The 19,703-nt window shown below is 35.1% G+C and overlaps 1 protein-coding gene across 1 annotated transcript; it reads left to right on the forward strand.

The window, feature by feature from the left end:
• Window positions 1-930: 930 nt before the first annotated feature.
• LOC131672356 (uncharacterized) lies at window positions 931-2,136 on the forward strand. The gene is made up of 2 exons (XM_058949529.1): window positions 931-991; window positions 1,190-2,136. The coding sequence occupies exons 1-2, from the start codon at window positions 931-933 to the stop codon at window positions 2,134-2,136; spliced, it is 1,008 nt and encodes a 335-aa protein (XP_058805512.1).
• Window positions 2,137-19,703: the final 17,567 nt, after the last annotated feature.

Genomic DNA, 19,703 nt, shown 5'->3' on the forward strand with positions numbered 1-19,703 from the left:
AGTTTAGTATGTGAGGCTATGAAGAGAATGGGGTTCGGATGTGCAAGTTCGATTTTTGTTTACTAGGATGTGAATGTTTTGGGTATATGGGTTTCCGTTTTAAATCAACGATCAATTTGAACCACTTAAGCCTGTGACTCGTGGAAAAACGACTTAAAATGGATTTTTTGGAGTTTGACATTGATTTGACTTTGAAATGACCGTGAAAAAAAAATGTCTCAATATGGTTTTGAACGTGAAATTTTCCGCTCTTTCCGAATCCGGGGTCAAAAATAGGTGTTCCTATTCAAAAAAACCACTTGACCTTGAAATAACCTTCAAGGTCAAGTTCAAGGTCAAATTTGATAGACTCATTGTTTGGCCCCTTTCGTCCCCTACAACTTTTGTCTGAACCATTTTTTCCTATCTGTCTTGGAATTCGAAAAATCCAGGTGTAGCGATTAAAATGGGTCACCCTGTATATATATATATATATATATATATATATATATATATATATATATATATATATATATATAGATTATTTGACTATTTCAGGTCTCAGCTATCTTAGCAAGAGACATGAAGTTGCGAAAAGTGGCCTTAAAACATTTTACCTTGAAACCTAAGCCACCAAACCAAAAATTGGAATCTTATGGTTGTAATTATTGCATACAAGTTTATGTTTGTCATACGACGCGGATGATCGATCATTTGCTCGAGTGCAAAGCATGCCCGCCCCACGTTGTAACTTTATTAAAAGAACACCAACAAAAACAGGGATGAAAATCAAAAAAACGAAAGTTGATTACAAACACCTCAAAATCAGCTGCAGCAAATTCCATCAGCAGTGAGTCATGTTTAGACTCAGAAAATGAAAATAATTCTACCGATTCTACAGCTGTTCCAAAGAAGAAAATAGGTGCACCAATTTCCGAATTTTTTGACAATATGACAAAAAGCGAACAAAAAATTTGTTCGAATCTTTTAGCTAAAGCCATTTACACTGGAGGTACATATAAAAATTTAGCAATTTTGTGATATTAAAAAAAAAGTTCCAATGTTACTTGACTGCTGTTTTTTTTTAGGCGTGTCATTCATATTTCTAGAAAATGAATATTTGAATTTCTCGCGCGTTTGCGCCCAAAATTTGTTTACCCAACGCGTCATCAAATTTCTGGACCTTTGCTCGATAAAATTCATGATGAAGTTCAAGTTGAAGTGAACAAAAAAATTGAGAATGCTTCATCGCTAACAATCCAATCTGATTCGTATTCAACTACTACAAACGAAGGCATTATCAATTTTATCGTCAACACACCAGATCCTGTGCTTTACAAGCACATTGACACTAAAGATGCTTCGCAAACAGGCGAGTATTTCTGTGATGCATTGTCTTCTGTCATTGACGAAGTTGGCGCAGAAAAAACGCTCGCTGCTATTACAGATAACGCGTCTTATTGCAGAAGAGCATGGAAGTTACTAGAATTAAGATATGCATTAGAGCAAATTTTTGGCTATGGATGTTTCGCTCACATCTTGAATTTATTTTGTCAAGACACTATCCAGACACCATCTGCAAAATCAATATTAGACGAAGCAGTGCTGATTGTAAAATCAACCAAACATTCGCACATATTAGGAGCAGCTTTAAAAGACATTCAGAACTCTTCAAATGGAGAAGAAGGAGCAAGGAGAGTGACAAAAACTCTGAAATTACCTGGAAAAACTAGATGGGGTTCATCTCTAGAATGTCTTGAGAGCGTCAATGATAATTGTTTCAATTTGAAACAATTAGCCATTTCTAATTGTAAGTACAGCGACCGATTAAGTAGAGAAGTGACAGATTTGATCCTTTATGACATATTTTGGCAAAAGGTTACCAAGTTAATCGCCTTGCTTAAACCAATAGTTACTTGGTTGAAAAAAATTGAAGGTGATCAATCAATGTTTTACGAAGTAGTAAATGTGTTCGAGGATCTCGAAAGCGTCTTGAATAAAGAGCTATTCGATACATCACTTTCAATTTTCAACTATGATGAAGCACAAAAATTGTCGGATTGTTTGCAATCTCGTGCTACAATGGTGTTAACTCCACTCCACTATGCAGCGAATATTTTAAATCCATTATCAAGAGGGAAACACTTAACCCGTTAACGTCCACAGGACACATTTTTTAAGTTTGAGTTTGAATTGTTACCTCGCAATGAATTCGAACTCAAATAACTTAAAACTAACCGTACCCTATGTTTTCGAGGATGCTCTTTCGAATGGTGGTGATCAGAAGTTGAAAAAAAGATTTCTAACCTCTAAAAAATCAAAATTAAAAAAAAACGTGATTTTGAAAAAAAAAATTTTTTTTTAAACTGATTTTCTGGAGCCTATACATTTTTGTATCGGTCTAAAACCGGTTGGAAAGGTGTCCTCGATATCTGAACTAAATGTTAGGATGATGACATTTATTTGAATAATTTTTCATCTAAGCAAAATGGCGGCCGAAATAAAAAAATTTTGTTCTAAACTTGATTTTTTTCTCAGAAAGTATAGGTGTTAGCAAAAAATTTATAAGAATAAAAATATCTTAAAATCGGTTAAGAAATACTCTTAAATTTTTTCAAAACGTTTTGAAACAATTTTTGATTTTTGAAAAATTCAAAAAAATGAAGTTTCAAAAAAGTTGAAAAAACATTTTGAAAAAATTCAAGAGCATTCCCTGATTAATTCTAAGATATTTTTGTTCTAATAAATTTTTAGTTAAACTGCATAGTTTTGAAGAAAAAATTACGTGAATTTGTAAAAAAGCACTTCTTATTTGTATAGTTGGATACAATTTAATCTTCATGCATTTCAAATCAGTTGTTTAAATTATTATTTTGATAATTAACTGTCAACGTATTGTCAGCTTCACATAATATTATACTACTTTCAGAAAATATATAAAAGAATCTTTGTATAAAATGTAAAAATATGTTATCTTTACACTAAGTAGTTTGATGATTACTAAAGCTCTAAAAATTTTTTTTATTTCTTCATTGAGTTCGGAAACAATTTTTAGTTGTTTAGATAACTTAAATAATAATTTTTTATTGCATTATTACATATTCTTATAAGAAAATAGTAGAATTATTTTATTGTGAAGTCGGAAAAATGCCACCCAAAAAACGATCAAAAAATTCTGATCAACAATATGATATTGAAACCGAAGAAAATGACGAGAATTTTGATGTCATTATGATTCCCAGTTTAGACGATTCTCAAGATTCTGAGTCTGATTCAAATTCAGAAAATGGAAATGATCACATTGATGTATGCTCATTCCTTGAAAATCTTATACCTACTACTTTATACAATCAAGTTCTTGATAGCTACTCGGAAAATCAAAAGAAGTTAGAACCAAACCATGTTTATGAGTGGTTAGATGGCGAAAAAGTTTACGGGGAAAAGTTAACAAGTGAAGTTTTTCTTTCAGAATCTGATCGTAAAAAGATCCTCGATTATTCTCTGACTGATTTGTTTGAATTATTTTTTTCTGATGAATTAAAGGCATTTATAGTAGAAGCAACAGTATGCAATAGTGGTGATCTTACTCTACAAGACTTGAACACATTTATAGGAATTATTATTTTATCGATCTTTAATTCAAGAAAAAGTCAGAGAGATTACTGGTCAAATAATCCTTTTCTAGTCTGCAAATTAGTAAAATTAGCCATGAGTCGTCAAAAATTTGAAAAAATAAAATCAGAAATAAAGCTATCAAAAAATGAAGACAAAAATGCAAATGATAGAGCTTGGCGTATACGAGGTGTGATCAAAAAGTAAGGTGAATTTTTATTTTTCTCAAAAAATATTTATTTATTCATCAATTTTTATTTTATCTCCTTCAAAGTAATCCCCCTCGGATATAATGCACTTGTGCCAACGCTTTTTCCAATCCTCAAAGCATTTCAAAAAATCATTTTTTGTGATCTTGTTTAGTTCATCCTTCGATGCCGTCTTTATCTCCTCAATCGTGGCAAAACGCCGTCCTTTCATGGGCCTCTTCAGTTTTGGGAACAAGAAGAAGTCATAGGGGGCCAGATCTGGGGAATACGGTGCCTGTGGCATCGTTACTGTGTTGGTTTTAGCCAAAAATTCGCGCACAAGCAACGATGTGTGAGCAGGGGCGTTATCATGGTGCAAAAGCCAATTTTTATTTTTCCACAAATTCGGACGTTTCTGGCGGATTGCTTCGCGCAAATTGCGCATAAATTGCAGGTAATATTCCTTATTTACTGTTCTACCCTGTGGCAAGAACTCATATGCACCACGCCCCTGCAGTCAAAGAAAACTGTAAGCAAAACCTTTACATTTGATCGAACTTGGCGTGCTTTTTTTGGTCTTGGTGATCCAGAATGCCTCCACTGGGACGATTGAGTCTTAGTCTCAACGTCATAACCGTATTCCCATGTTTCGTCACCTGTTATAACCCTGTTGAGTAAATCTGGATCATCGTTGACGTCATTCAGTAGCTCTTGGGCGATGCTCATGCGACGTTTCTTTTGGTCGAAATTGAGCAATTTCGGAACAAACTTCGCTGACACACGTCTCATGTCTAAAACACTCGTCAAAATTGATTGGCACGAACCAAATGAGATGCCAATATCATCAGCAATTTCTCTAATGGTAATTCGACGATTTCCCAACACTATTTTCTTCACTTCTTCAACATTCTCATCAGTTGTTGATGTGCTGGGGCGTCCAGTACGAGGTTCGTCGTCGGTGTCTTCTCGGCCTTCTTGGAAGAGTTTATACCACTTGTAAACATTTTTTTGCTTAAAGTAGACTCACCGTATGCCACTTTCAGCATTTCAAGTGTTTTGGAACATTTGATTCCATTTTTCACACAAAATTTAATGCAAACTCTTTGATCCATGTTTTTAGACAGCAGCAAATCGTGGAGCACGCAAAACACTTCTAACCTTGATGCCTCTCACAAACAAACCAAACATACTACAAAGCTGAAATTTGGAACGTATGTTCTAGACGAGTGTACCGACATAACCAAATAAAAAAGTCGAAGATCGAACGGACGTAGCCCGCTAAATTTCAAAATTCACCTTACTTTTTGATCACACCTCGTACGTGTTCCTTTAGATATTTTTCGAAAAAACTGCCAAAAATTTGCGATTTTTTCCACAGCTTTATCAATTGATGAATGTATGATCAAATTTTATGGTAGGACAGTCTTGAAGCAGTTTATGAAAGGTAAACCTGTACGTTTTGGTTTGAAACTGTGGGCTATTTGCAATAAAGAAGGATTTATTTTTGATTTTGATATATATTGTGGGAAAGGATCAAACCATCTCCCTTCGAAGCAGTTAGAGAATTTAAGAAATTGTGCTTTGGGTAGCCGCGTTGTTCTACAAATGCTCCAGAGGCTCCTAACAACTGTGTCACCAAGAAAGATCAGTTGTTGTCATATTTATTTCGATAACTTTTTCAGTTCACCAGATTTTTTCGTTCATCTACGAAAAATTGGTCTTCGAGCTACAGGTACTGTGAGAGCAAATAAAGTAAGCGGAGTCACTATTGATCTTAATAATAAATCAAAGAGAGGAACATATTTTGTGAAACATGACAAAAATAGTGGTGTCAACTACATATCAGTCATGGACTCTAAAATTGTCTCATTGCTCTCGACGGCTGCTGGCATTATTCCATTGTCTTCAGCAAAACGATATTCTAAAGATGAACATGGTAAAGTTGAAATACCTTGTCCTTATGCTATCAATTTGTACAACAATTTTATGGATGGAGTAGACCAACATGATTATTACTGCAGCAGTCTGTTGCCGTGTATTAGGTCGAAAAAGTGGACTTGGGTAGTTTTAATGAGAATTATTCAAGGATCAATTACAAATGCCGCCGTACTCAAGAATTTGGTGTGTGGTAAAAAAGTTGTAACCATAAAAGACATTGCACTAGCTGTAGCATCAAAATACTTGAATGAAACCAATAATCGACAATCTCACACACACGAAAAAGTCATGGCAAAAAAGAAATGTTTCAACTTCACAAAATGTTCTAAAAGAACACAACAATTTTGCGTTGATTGCCAAAAATATTTTTGTTCTACATGTTTCCTTGATTTTCATAAATAATTTTATAAGTTTCAATTAAATCTAGTTATCAGATTTTATCCAAAACATTTAAGTATAAAAAAAATTTGAATAAGGCGAGAAACAAAAAAAAATAAAAAAAAAAGTAAAAAAACAAGGCAAAAAACAAAAAAAAAGAAAATGTCTCTTTCTATTGTCGACCTCCCCGTGGTAAGAGATGGACAATGGTGATGTACAATCGCCGGCTAACAGGCATAACAATTATAACGGGGTTCCTGCTCAGCTTCGCTCGAGCGGGACACGCTATATAAAAGTAACCGCGGAAAAGTAGATGAATGGCTCTCCAGAGCAGATCGGCACTCCTGCACCGAACGTCCTGGGTCCAGCAGCTCAGTTGCCTCCTTCTCGAGTCGAAAACTTGGCCCGCGGAGAGTGTCGTAAGCTTTCGTATGACAAGGTGCGACAGCCAAGGAGAAGCTAAAGCGCATAATCGCATATACGACTAGGAATCGAGGGAAAATGACACATAGCAAAGGAGTGAATTGAATTCATTTATTCATAACACAAGCATAGAATAGCGTAGTTCGCGCGCAGTACAAATAGCAGCGTGGATAGCCTCGCGTCAGATTTCAGTGCAGTCGACGAGCTGCGCACACGCTACGCAGCGAGGACTTGCACGCGCACGCCCTGTTAAGAGCGGCTAGGCACAATGGCGACGGCCAACCGGCGCGCACCATTCGAACGAGAAAGCGACATCGCTTACTCGTGTCGGCTCTTTAGCCGGTCGAAATGTCCCGGTCACTCGACTTAGATGAAAACGGCACCGCACTTGCTCGTTGTAAATTGGACGAGGCGACAATACGCGTATAACGGAAGCCTATTCGTAGGCCGAACGAAAACAGAAAAGAAATAAGCAACTATGCGGTAAGGTATCAACAAGGATACGCAATTTAAGCAACGCAGGAGGAGAGAGCCATAGAGAGAGAAGCCAAGTTAACAGACTGGTACTTACAATGCTAGAACTGACGAGTCGCTCTACAGTAGATTCGCAAGTAGTTCTCGGCGCGCTCGCTTACAAAGGATTTGTTAATCGCGTTATCGCTTCCTGCGTTTACGCTTTTTCTCTCTGCTTCTATCACCGAGTGTTCGCTGGGCTTTTCGGGAACAGCGTCGATGGTTGTCACGTGTGTGGCTATTAAACCTAATTGCTCTCTCGAGTAATTAGCGAGCTCGCGTTGCCGGTTGCTTGTTCGTTGCCGGTCGGAAGCAGACTTACTTTTTGTCCCTACTCTCTCTCTCTCCTCGAAGGGCTCGCCTCTCCGCGAGGTTCGCGCCGCGAGTCGATATCGATAATCGAACTATAATCGCGTCACTTACCTGTTCGCTGACGTCCACGCTGCAATTATTTAAACATGTTTACATGATAATTAATTATTATAGATAATTATTATTTGATGGCTTCCTGGGGAGAGAGAGACATAACGAACTTACATGCCGTTCGTTATACAATTAGAGAACCGAAAATCCCGTTGGTTCGGCCTTTTTATTTATTTGTTGCTCATTATTTTGAATATACAAATAAGTTTTTTTACAATTTCACACATTTTTTCTTCAAAACTATGCAGTTTAACTAAAAAATTATTAGAAAAAAAATATCTTAGAATTAATCAGGGAATGCTCTTGAATTTTTTCAAAATGTTTTTTCAACTTTTTTGAAATTTCATTTTTTTGAATTTTTCAAAAATCAAAAATTGTTTCAAAACGTTTTGAAAAAATTTAAGAGTATTTCTTAGCCAATTTTAAGATATTTTTATTCTTATAAATTTTTTGCTAACACCTATACTTTCTGAGAAAAAAATTTATGAAGTTTAGAACAAAATTTTTTTATTTCGGCCGCCATTTTGCTTAGATGAAAAATTATTCAAATAAATGTCATCATCCTAACATTTAGTTCAGATATCGAGGACACCTTTCTAACCGGTTTTAGACCGATATGAAAATGTATAGGCTCCAGAAAATCAGTTTAAAAAAAAATTTTTTTTTCGACTTCTGATCATCACCATTCAAAAGAGCACCCTCGAAAACATAGGGTACAGTTAGTTTTAAGTTATTTGAGTTCGAATTCATTGCGATGTAACAATTCAAACTCAAACTTAAAAAATGTGTCCTGTGGACGTTAACGGGTTCTCCAGAAAATTTTTCTGTGGGTCAGGATATGATTGAAAAATTAAGCCGCAAATTTCAAGTTTCTGAACAAAATTTATTAGTTGAGTTAAGCCAATACACTGCTGAGACTGGATTTTGGAGCTCAGAAAGTGTACGAAAAACGTCGAAATTAGTAAATCCCGACGAGTAGTGGAAGGGCATTTGTAGCTGTACCTCACTCAGTAAAATAGCTGTTCCAATCATGAACCTTCCCTGCTCTTCAGCTGCAACTGAAAGGTCATTCAGCACATACGGTTGGATCCATAATGCCAAACGCAATAGATTTAAAGTTGGCCGAGCTGCCAAAGTAACATATGTAGCACTGAATTTAAAGTTTTTGGATCCAAACCGAAAGACTAAAAAAAAAGTATGACGAAGAAAATTCTGACGAAGAAGAGCTTAGTGACGTTCAAAATGATTTTCCAGTAGTTGACGATAATGAATATCGTGTGAGCTCGGAAGATAGCACACTGGAAACTTACAGCTCACTTCGTAGTCTTCCATCGAACTTACAAAGTCTTCCCGAAGGAACTTATGCAGTGCAAAATGATTCAACCTTAACGTACAATAATGGCTAATGTATATAAAAACTAATTATGCACTTAAAAAAATAAAAATCTGTTTAAAAAAATATAATTTACTTGTTTAAATTTATTTTTGATGTAGTATAAGTAAGATTTTGAACGAATTAAGTTTATTTACGGCTGCATGTCCGTATAAAATGTAACGTGACGAACAATTTTATGTCCGACATTTTCCCACTATGGATACATAGAATTAACAATTAATTTAATCCCTAAATTAGTACGTGATAATTAACTTATAAAATCAATGGAGCAAGTTATAGCGAGCGCTATGGCTATAAAAACGAAAATCTTTTTAAAAAGATATCATTTATTTGTTTAAATTTAATTTTTGATGTAGTAGTAAAGTTTTAAACGAAGTTTATTTACGGCCGCATGTCCGTATGAAATGTGACGTGACGAACAATTTTATGTCCGACATTTTTCCACTAGGGAGTGAACACATATTTAATGATGATATGTCATATGCTCTAATCTTTTATGTCCGACATTTAAACCACAAAATTTATCCACCAGTCACATGTCCGACATATGTCCGTCACATATCAGGTCATATGCTCGAATCTTAAATGTCCAGTCATAAGGCAACCCTAGTGGGGCAACTCGAAAGTCGGTCCGCGAGGATAAAGAAGAGAAGGGGAAGCGGAAAGCGCACGCGAAACGAACGAACGGAAGAAAGTGGGAGAGAGGAGAGAGATTAGGGCATCGGTCAGCGCGTGTTAAACGCGCGTAACATGGGACAGTAGGAAAAAGGTAAAGGGAAATGAGAGCGATTAGGCCGCCAACCGGCGTGTGCGAGGCGTGAAGAGAGGAGAGGAGCGCGCGTGGTGGCATTCGAGTCCGGACCTGCGGATAGAAGAGCACGAGTGACAAGTGACCGTGGAAAGAAATTGAAGAACTCCCCGACCGACATCGTGCAGAGGGCCGATAGTTCCAAGGGAGCAGAGAATCGCAGCTGAGAAAAAGATCGTGCACTGCCCATTATAGCCAGTTCCCAGAGCGATCTGAGGCAATAGTCGAGGATCGCGGGTAACTATGAATCCGTTGTCTGCAGCAACTCGTTCCCGTAACGTAAGTCCTCGATATTGAATGTAAATGTGCGCGGCCGAATATCGAAATTAGATAGCGCGCGTCTTTCTCTCTCTCTCTCTCATCGCGAACGCGACATATCCGGCGAAATCTGTCGGCCACAACTTTACCTTTATAGAATCGAACGCGGCAAAGAGAAATAAATTTGTAGATCTTGCAACAATTGGCTGAGATTTTTTTTGGAATCCCCTTTGGTTTTCCTCTCCTATCGCCCATAATAGAACCTGCCCGACCTTGAGTCACTGGGCAACCCGGATCGCCGCACGTGTTCTCCACGTGTGGGTTTTCACGGGCTCTGGGGCGAAAGGTCAGAAGGTTGAGGCTGTCCGAACGATCTGACCGAGATGGCGGTTAGCCTCGCAACGTAAGGAATATCTTTTTCTTTAACTAGTAAGGTTTTTATTTCCGCCCCGAATAAAACCCCCCGTTACACTAAGCATTTTTTAATATTTCATGTAACTCATAGAATACTATGCAGCGATGAATACAAAATAAGTCACATATGGCTAGAGCGTATTTATTTAAATTTTTTTAAGCAACCCGTTTCTTATATGATGAATAAGGATTAATTATAAACGGTCAAAATACAGTACACATCGCAGATGATATGGTTAATATGAGTTACAACCTAAACAAATTAAGTGCTTTTCCTTTCGAAAATACGCTAGAAAAAGTACGAAAGTATGTGTGTATGCCTAATAAACCTTTGGCTCAGACATATAGGCGTCTTCAAAAAATAAGAACCTTTATAATCAACCACCTGTTATACCTAGCAAGGCTGTCATTATAAAAAGTATCGGTATTAAAGATTTTGTTTCCATTAAACAAACAAAAATTAGCAATTTCTTAACAATCGCAGATAAGCATCCTAATAATTATAATACATGTTAACTAAAAGTGGAAAAATACTACAAGTAAAAAAAATTTATTATATTGCAAAGTGACTCCTAAAAAATAAAAGTTTTAGGTACGATAATAAAAAAGTCTTTAAAGTATCTGCAAAGTATCCAAAACTAATAGAAAACTGTTAACTAATATAAAATTAATAAAAACAAAGCTTGTTTTTTTATTCTTTAATAAATCTGCTAATAAATCTCATGAAAATTATATTTTGCTATTATTGCATTAAAAAATTGATTAAAAGCGTACGTAAAATATTTTATATGTGTAAAATAAAATCTGAATATAATGTATAGACTAGATTATGTACAATAAACAACAATTGATAAATAATAGCACAGGCCAACAGTTGTTAGACCCAGAGACCAGACATAGTGTACCTAAAGGGATTTGATGCGCTGAGTCCGAAACTGGCCCCAGAATTGACCCATCATCCTTAGTTTCTAAGATATTCTAACCTAAAAGTGAAGAAGACACAGTTTTTCACTATTTTTAAACTCTTCTCACGTCGCTAATTTCCATTTTATCCACAAACTGGTAAGAGCATTCGAAAGAGCAAGTTGTCTACTTTAAAAGATACTACCTAATTTTTTCAATTAAAATTTTTGAAGCAGATATATCGTTCTTTGAAATACAGAAAATTTGAGTTTTCAATGGTACTATAAAAATGATATATGAAAAATATATATATGAAAAATGATCTGAGATGTGTAAAAATAGATTAATAATTCATGTATACTTTGCAAATTTCAGTTAATAATGTAATCTACTCAGACAATACTTACAATCTTGAACAATTAATAAATTCAAAATGTCTTTGGCGTCAAATCACGAACCCCAATTGCTGAGTTATTCAATAACGTAAAACATGCATGAAACAAGAATTGTGAACATTCAAAATCAGAAATAATATGAACTCTTAACACTCCGATAGGTTAACGTCAAACCTAAACCTCAAGAATCCTAGTTTCCTCACATCTACCAGGTATCTAAATATGAAACCGGAATTTTTCAATAGAAAAGAAACATTTATTGTGCGAAAATGGTACACAAATATTTTATTCGAAGTACTTTCCTTCGCTAGCTACACATTTTTTCCATCTCTCTGGCAATTTGTGGATTCCTCGCCAAAAAAATTGTTCGTTTTTTGAAGCAAACCAATCATCAAGCCATTTTCGTACATCTTCGTAAGAAGTAAACCGCTGTTCAGCTAGTGCGTGTCCCATGGATGCGAACAAGTAAAAATCGGATGGAGCTAGGTCTGGGGAATAAGCCGCATGCGAAAGAATTTCCCAACGAAACGCCCCAATCGTTTCCTTGACCGCTTTCGCCGTGTGTGATGGTGCATTGTCATGAAGTAAAATCACTTTGTGTTGTCTTGATTTATATTCTGGACGTTTTTCAAGTACAGCTTGGTTTAAATTGATCATTTGTTGTCGGTAGCGTGCAGTATTAACTGTTGCCCTGGTTTTAGCAGCTCGAAGTAGATCACACCCTTCTGATCCCACCAAACACAGAGCATCGTCTTCCGTCCAAAGCGATTTGGCTTTGCAGTGGATATCGATGGTTCGCCTGGAGTTACCCATGATTTTTTACGCTTAGGATACTCAAAATATATCCACTTTTCATCCCCAGTCACAATTCGATGGAGAAATGACTTTCTTTTGAACCTGTCAAGCAACATTTCGCAAGATTTCGGTTTTCCTGCTGTCTTTCGTTCAGTTGATGTGGGACCCATTTTCCTACCTTTTGAATCTTTCCCATAGCTTTCAAACGTATGGAGATCGCTTCCCGTGTGACATTTAGTTGATCTGCAAGTTGCTGTTGCGTTTGAGAGTCATCTTCGTCCAACAATGCTTGCAAATCGTTGTTTTCAAATTTCTTCGGTGGTCTTCCACGTTCTTCATTTTTCACATCAAAATCGCCATTTTTAAACTTTTTAAACCACTCAAAGCACTGTGATTTACCAAGAGCATGCTCACCGTAAGCTTCTACAAGCATTCGATGTGACTCCGCAGCAGTTTTCTTTAAATGGAAACAGAAAACCAACGCTGTCCGCAAATCGTAGCTTCGCGGCACAAAACTCGACATCTTGGACGCTAATATAACCATGCAGTTGTATACAACTGGTGACTTCTGTAGCGGCAAAAGGTTTGCGAGATGTCAACGCAAGTAAATGACGCCACTGACGAGTTGTATCGATGGCTTAATTGACTAGTAACGCCATCTATTGAAAAATTCCGGTTTCATATTTACACACCTGGTATAATATAGTCCAATCAACCGGGTCAGGAAGTCAAAAAGTTATGCAGGAGCTGGCTAATTACATTTATCGGTATATTTTGGCCTCAGGAACTCGAATTTCGAATTGGCCAAGCAAAATTTTTCCGGGAAAACCGTGAAAATGGAGATAAACGGTAACATTTTTTGTTTTTTGCGAATAATTCAAAAACGACGCGGAATTTCGAAAAACGTTTCGAACGAAAGTTGTAGAAATTGAAATTCTACATCGAAATATGTCATCGCACGTCATATCCGCAGCCCTAATCAAAAGAAGATGCCTTAGCGTAAGACTGCGAAGCCGTTCCGCTGCCGTTGCGACATACACCGAGGCATCTTCTTTTGGTTAGGGCTACGCCTTCCGATATGTCGGGCCCTTGAATTTTATGATTGATTTCGATAACAAAAATGCTCATGAACACGCCGAAGCAAGAATTTAAAAAAATATATACTTTTTGAGATATTAGCAATTGTTTAAACAAAATTTAATAATTTTCGAAAAAAAATTTTTGTTTATTGTTGTAATTATTTCAAAATTTTAAGGCATTTTAAGTATTTTCAAAAAAATCCGACATCGATATCTTTATTAGTTTTCAAAATATAGCCGTTTGAACATTTTTTATCATTTATCTTTAATTGTTAATAATTTTTGATATAATTAATGTATCGTCTTAAAAATTTGGGAAAAATCTCACCTTTATGTGTACAACAATTGTGCCAAATTAAAAAAAAATCTGTAACCTAAGGGTTATAAGTCAATCGAAATAGCTAAGAATAACCCTAACTAATGCTAACTACGACTCCTCAAAACTGACATTGACGCCGAAAGATGAGAAAAAGAGAAAGTGAGAGAGAGACAGAGAATGAAATATAACGTTGGAGTTGCACAGTGCTACTACGCAGGGCCAATTGCTTTACTGCATGAATCACAAGGCCCAGTGCCGCTCGGTCGTGGAAACTCGCTCTAATTTCCTTTCCATTGGACAAAAACGATGGCATATTTCGATGTAGAATTTCAATATCTACAACTTTCGTTGGAAACTTTTTTCGAAATTCCATGTCGTTCTTGAATTAATCACAAAAAACAAAAAATTTTACCGTTTTTCTCCATTTTCACGGTTTTGCCGGAAAAATTTTGCTTGGCCAATTCGAAATTCGAGTTCCTGAGGCCAAAATACACCTAGAAATGTAATTGTCCATCTCTTGCATAACTTTTGGACTTCCTGACCTGGTTGATTGGACTAATAGGCTAACACTTAAGTCAAACTCCAAGAATCCTACACTTTTTTTCCTATTTCAAAGAACGATACCTCCACTTTAAAAATTTTAATTGAAAAAAGTAGGTAATGCTTTTTAAAGTAGACAACTTGCCTTTTCGAATGTTCTTTCCAATTTTTGACTAAAATAGAAATTTGCGATGTGAGAAGAATTCAAAAACAGCGAAAAACAGTCTTTTTTGCACTTTTTGGTTAGGATATTTCAGAAACTGGGTGTGATAGGTCAATTCTGAGGCCAGATTCGGATTCAGCGTATAAAATTCCTTTGGGTATACTAGGTCTGGTCTCTGGGTCTGAACATTCGTCAAATTTTGTCGGCCTGTGTAATTAATATGTGACTTTTGAAATTCGTAACATATATTAAAACTATGTAATAAGAGTCGAGAGTAAAACAAACTGCTGGAATGCGGGCATTCTTTATTTGGAATTTTTGTCTGCCTTAATGGCTAGTAATACGGTAACAGTTTTCAGACCAGACTTATCCGTATTCGTTATAGTCAATCGACGTTGCTTGAGTAAAGTGCAATCTACGATTTCTTATAATCTGATAAGTGTCGCCTATTGTGTTGATTATACTTTTGTTAAACATCATCTCAAAGAATTCAGGTAAGTAGTATAATTATTTTATGCACTATCATCACAATTCAATAGCTGAAAAGTTTATTTTCGTAGGAGGAAGTAAGTATACGAACTAATCTCAAAATTAATTTACACAAAGTGAATTTCACAATTTAAATGATACTATAAAAATATTACTGAATAAATTTATGTAAAATATTTTCATGCATTAAATCTAAAATTATTGTTAACAATCTAAAATTCTTTATGTTTCTTAATACAATAAAATCTTACAAAATTTAATATTACTATAACATTTCAATTAATAGATCATATTGAAATTGATATTACTGCATGATAATTTTTCTTCAAAAAATTGTTAATAAATATACTAATATTAAAATATCGATCAGCCTGATAAAAAAATTAATTACAAACAGTAAATTAACAATTATTATTAAGATTTATGATGTGATTTATTTATTACTTAGTTTATTAAAACGAGATCAATAAGCATTTACCGTATTTTTCAGCTATGGACAACAGCATATCCACTGAGTATAAGTACTACATTTGTAAGCTTATAGGCTGTGGTAATGACTTTGGCAAGACTGATAAAGATATATTTCCTTTTTTTTGAATAAGGTTTGACACAAACAAGAAAAAACTCAAAGTACCGTACCTAAATCCTTCTTATATGAAAGCTGTTTTTAAGATGTTATAAGAAGATGTCAAATTGATTCGCGATTCAAATAAAAATTGGAGCTTGTAGGAAATCAAACTGAAAGGAGGTGCAAGTAAGAATTACAAATATGACGTATAGTTTACTTGTAGAAAAATAATAATTTTCATGCATTTTTAAATAACTATGCTCAGAATGAGGAGCAAGTTAAAGAGACTGAAATCTAATGGTTATTATTTTATAAAAAATCAAGAAGACCAGGAATCTAAAGCAAAAAATCAATTTGATGCATTTCGTAATGAAAATATAAGCGAAATTTTAGCAAGTTGTGATGTTCGTATCACTTATAAATAAAAATAATTCGAACTCTCGTAATCTAGCTAATGAGTAAGAATTTGTTTCCGATGATTTTACTCTAATTGTCAAGAAAATAGATAAATGAATCAAATATAATAAATAAGTAAATCAAATATACATAAGTAATTGCAATATATCAAGGAAAGTCAGACAATGCCCTAGTTTCTTATGGTGCGAATTGTCCCATAAGCAGAGCTAAAGTCTTTCTTTGATAGGATATAATTCGGCCCAAGTTTCTTATAGCGCGAGATGTTCTATAAGTCGAGCTCAAATTATAAGGAAAGGTTAGTCTTGCTTAGTTAATCACAATGAGAGAAAGAACTTAGATATTAAGCAAAGTTTATTCAGACTCATGCGCTCACTTTGCAAGGCTAGAAGTGAATGAATCTAGCCTGTGCAAAGGTGGGCCTATTTATACATAGATTTTCCCGCTTATTATTGCAGGAGAGATTTCATCGAAAATTCGAGAGACATTCGCGAATTTTGAGAAATGATTTTTCTTAATTTACAAGTAAATAACCATTAATATTAAGTTTTTAACATATGTAAATTTTACAGAATTAGTTATTTGTTGATTTTATACAATATACAGTTATCGCCAATAGTGTCGTCAAAAGTTATTAACTAATAAAGTTAATTAACGTGATATTACATTATTTACAATAGAAAATTATTAAAATTTCATATAACCTTATAGTTGATTAATTTTGGAAGTGTTTTCCAAAATTAATTATTTAAATTAATTAATAACATTTGAATTATGACTAATTTTTCATATTTGTAACGGTTTTCTTCTAATCTTAATATGCGATTATTAGATTAATTATCTAAGATTTCTCAATCATAAAATTGTCATTATCAAGTATTAACTTAATATTTTCGTTCTATACAGGGTATCCCATTTTAATTTACCACCCCCTAAAACAGGTTAATAATTTGCTCTGAGAAAAAAATGTTTCAAATAAAATTTGTTGGGTTTGAAGGGGGGCATCTTTTGGCTATTTCAGCTGCGACCTTGAACATGACCTTCAAGGTCATTTGAAAGTCAAGACCAAATTTTCATATGAAATGTGCATATTTTATGGCGGATTCGGATTCTACTAAAAAAGAAAAACACTTTTTGTATGAATCATTTTTTGAAAAAATCCCAAATTTTTGTTGTAAACGGCTTTAAAAAAGTAGAAAAAATCACTAGATATCTCTACCTTAAACTAAGGTTAGAATTTTTCCCACAGTTAAGAATGATTTTGATGAATGTTACTAGATTCAATGAGGGACATACTGTAGTGACCTTCACCACGAAATTGCTTAAGAGCCATCAATGTCATTTGAAGGTCATCAAGATTTTTTGAAGGTCAAATGTTTATTTACAGGTAACCATTACATTTTATCCGAGGAATTAGAATATTAGAATTAGAATATTTTTCTCGTAAATGCTTTATTTCTCGCTAAAAGACATTTTTTTGCTTCGTTATCGTTCTATTGGTAAGGCTTGTAAATTCTTACAGCTCCTCAAAGCTTCTCATCATTAGGTTTTCATTGACTTTCTGAATTTCAGATTAAATAAAAATTAAATTATTAATTTAAGATTAAATATTCCCTAAAAAATCTACCTACAACAGATAATGGCTGACTACACGCCAGTAGAGATAGTTAACATGATCAAGATTCTGGGAGAATGTCACGACAATTACAAGGCTGCAGCGAGGCTGTACGCTGAAAGGTATCCGGACGCTCGTCATCCTACTAGGAGGAATATTAAACTTCTAACGATAAGAGCTCAAGGAGGTAACTTAAGAAGGAAGAGGCGACGGACGGGCCCAAGAGAGCATATTGCGCTTGGGGTTCGTGCTGTAATTGCCGAGGATCCTCATATTTCGACGCGACAAATTCAGCGAATGCATGGAGTACCCAGATCAACAGTTTCCCGTGTATTGCGTCATTTTAGATTTCATCCATATCACTTGCACCTTACACATGCCATTGAGCCTGGTGATCCTGCCAGGCGACTTAGATTCTGTCAATGGGCGGAAACACGAATGCGCATAGATCCATTTTTCTTTGATCGGACTCTCTTTACAGACGAGGCAAAGTTCGACAATATGGGAGGAGTTAATCTTCATAACGCGCATTATTATGCAGAAGAAAATCAACATTGGCAGCGAGATCACCGTACACAAAGACGGTGGTTAATTAATGTTTGGGCGGGCATAGTTGGGGAATACGTTGTGGGTCCAATTTTTTATGACCGTAATTTAAACGGCGAGCTTTATTTAGATATTCTCGAGAATCAAATTCCACCTCTTCTAGAAAACATTCCGCTAGAAATAAGGCGAGACATGTGGTTCCAGCAAGATGGTGCTCCCGCTCATCGTCGACTACTTGTCAGGAGATTTCTGAACGCGACATACCCAAATAGTTGGATTGGAATTGGTAGTCTAATCTGTGAATTCCCTGCGCGATCGCCAGATTTGACCCTATTGGACTTCTTTCTGTGGGGGGCCGTGAAGCAGAGAGTTTACGCGGAAGCCCCGACGACGGCACAAAATATGATGGAGAGAATTGTTGCAGCATTCCAGGCGTTAACCCCACAAACATTAATAGATGTCCAAAGAAGTTTTCGGCAGAGAATACAAATGTGCATTCAACAAAATGGGCAATTGATAGAGCACTTGAGACATTGAAATTTCCGTGACTAGCTGAACGAAGGGGTCTTGCCTTAAGTGGTTGGACGTGAAGGTCTTGCCTTAAGTGATCCAAAGGATACCTCTGTCTTTGTTTGAAGCTAGTAACATTCATCTAAAACATCTTATTGGGCAATTCTTGGCTATTTCAAACAGTTTAAAACTTCAAATCACCAATTTTGTTCAAAGTTGGTAGACTTGTTATCTATACAGAGGTCAACATCTGTGCAGAGTTTTAGATCAAAATATTGATAAGGGGCCGACTTATCAACTGTTGAAAAAATATTGGACTTTTTTTTATTAATTCGATTTCTCGGAGACTAATAAAGATATGGACATGATTCTTTTTTTAAAAGACGCGGAAAGAGTTTCACTTTTAAAATGTAAATAATAAAATACCAAATCATTTATTTATGCCATTGTTATAAACAATTTTTTCACAAAATCGACGATATCTCAAAAAACGATATTTTTTTTTTTTTTAATTTTTGCACCATCGTGTTTCTTGTCATTTTTTACATAAGAAACCGGTGAGAAAATCGAGTGCCCGCTATTAGGATTAAGATAGCACTAAAATGAAACGAACCACGTGCTAGCCGCTCGGCCGCTCGGCCGTCTGCTACTCGTGCGGTTCCAACGTTCCTTGCTGCAATTGCCTTCTTTAAAGAATAAATAATTTCATATTCTAACAGTTTATATGTATTTATTTAAATAATATATAAATTAATTAATTAAATAAGTAATTAAATTTAAATTAAATTTTGATGACTTATTTACTTAATATAAAGTAATATAAAGTAATATAAGTAAAGTAATATAAATAATATAAATCTGAAACAACATTAAATGAAACATTTGCTCTGTGCGTTAGATCGGGCGTGAGAATGACGTATATGCAAAAATATATGGTAGAAAATATAAACACCAATTTGTAATAGCTTCTAGAAGACTTTAAAAGTCTTTGAATTTCTTACGAAAAAGAATTTATGCTAAATATCAAAAAAATTTAA

The sequence above is a fragment of the Phymastichus coffea genome, unplaced genomic scaffold (assembly GCF_024137745.1).
Source record: "Phymastichus coffea isolate CEN01 unplaced genomic scaffold, Cenicafe_Pcof_1.1 PCOF00011, whole genome shotgun sequence".
In the NCBI taxonomy this organism is placed as follows: Eukaryota; Metazoa; Arthropoda; class Insecta; order Hymenoptera; family Eulophidae; genus Phymastichus; species Phymastichus coffea.

Excerpts from the sequence above, each read along its gene's own strand:
- LOC131672356 (XM_058949529.1), top strand. The coding sequence starts at position 931 with ATGACAAAAAGCGAACAAAAAATTTGTTCGAATCTTTTAGCTAAAGCC. Across the intron at positions 992-1,189 it reads TAAAGCCATTTACACTGGAG|TTCAAGTTGAAGTGAACAAA; the intron begins GTACATATAAAA and ends TTCATGATGAAG.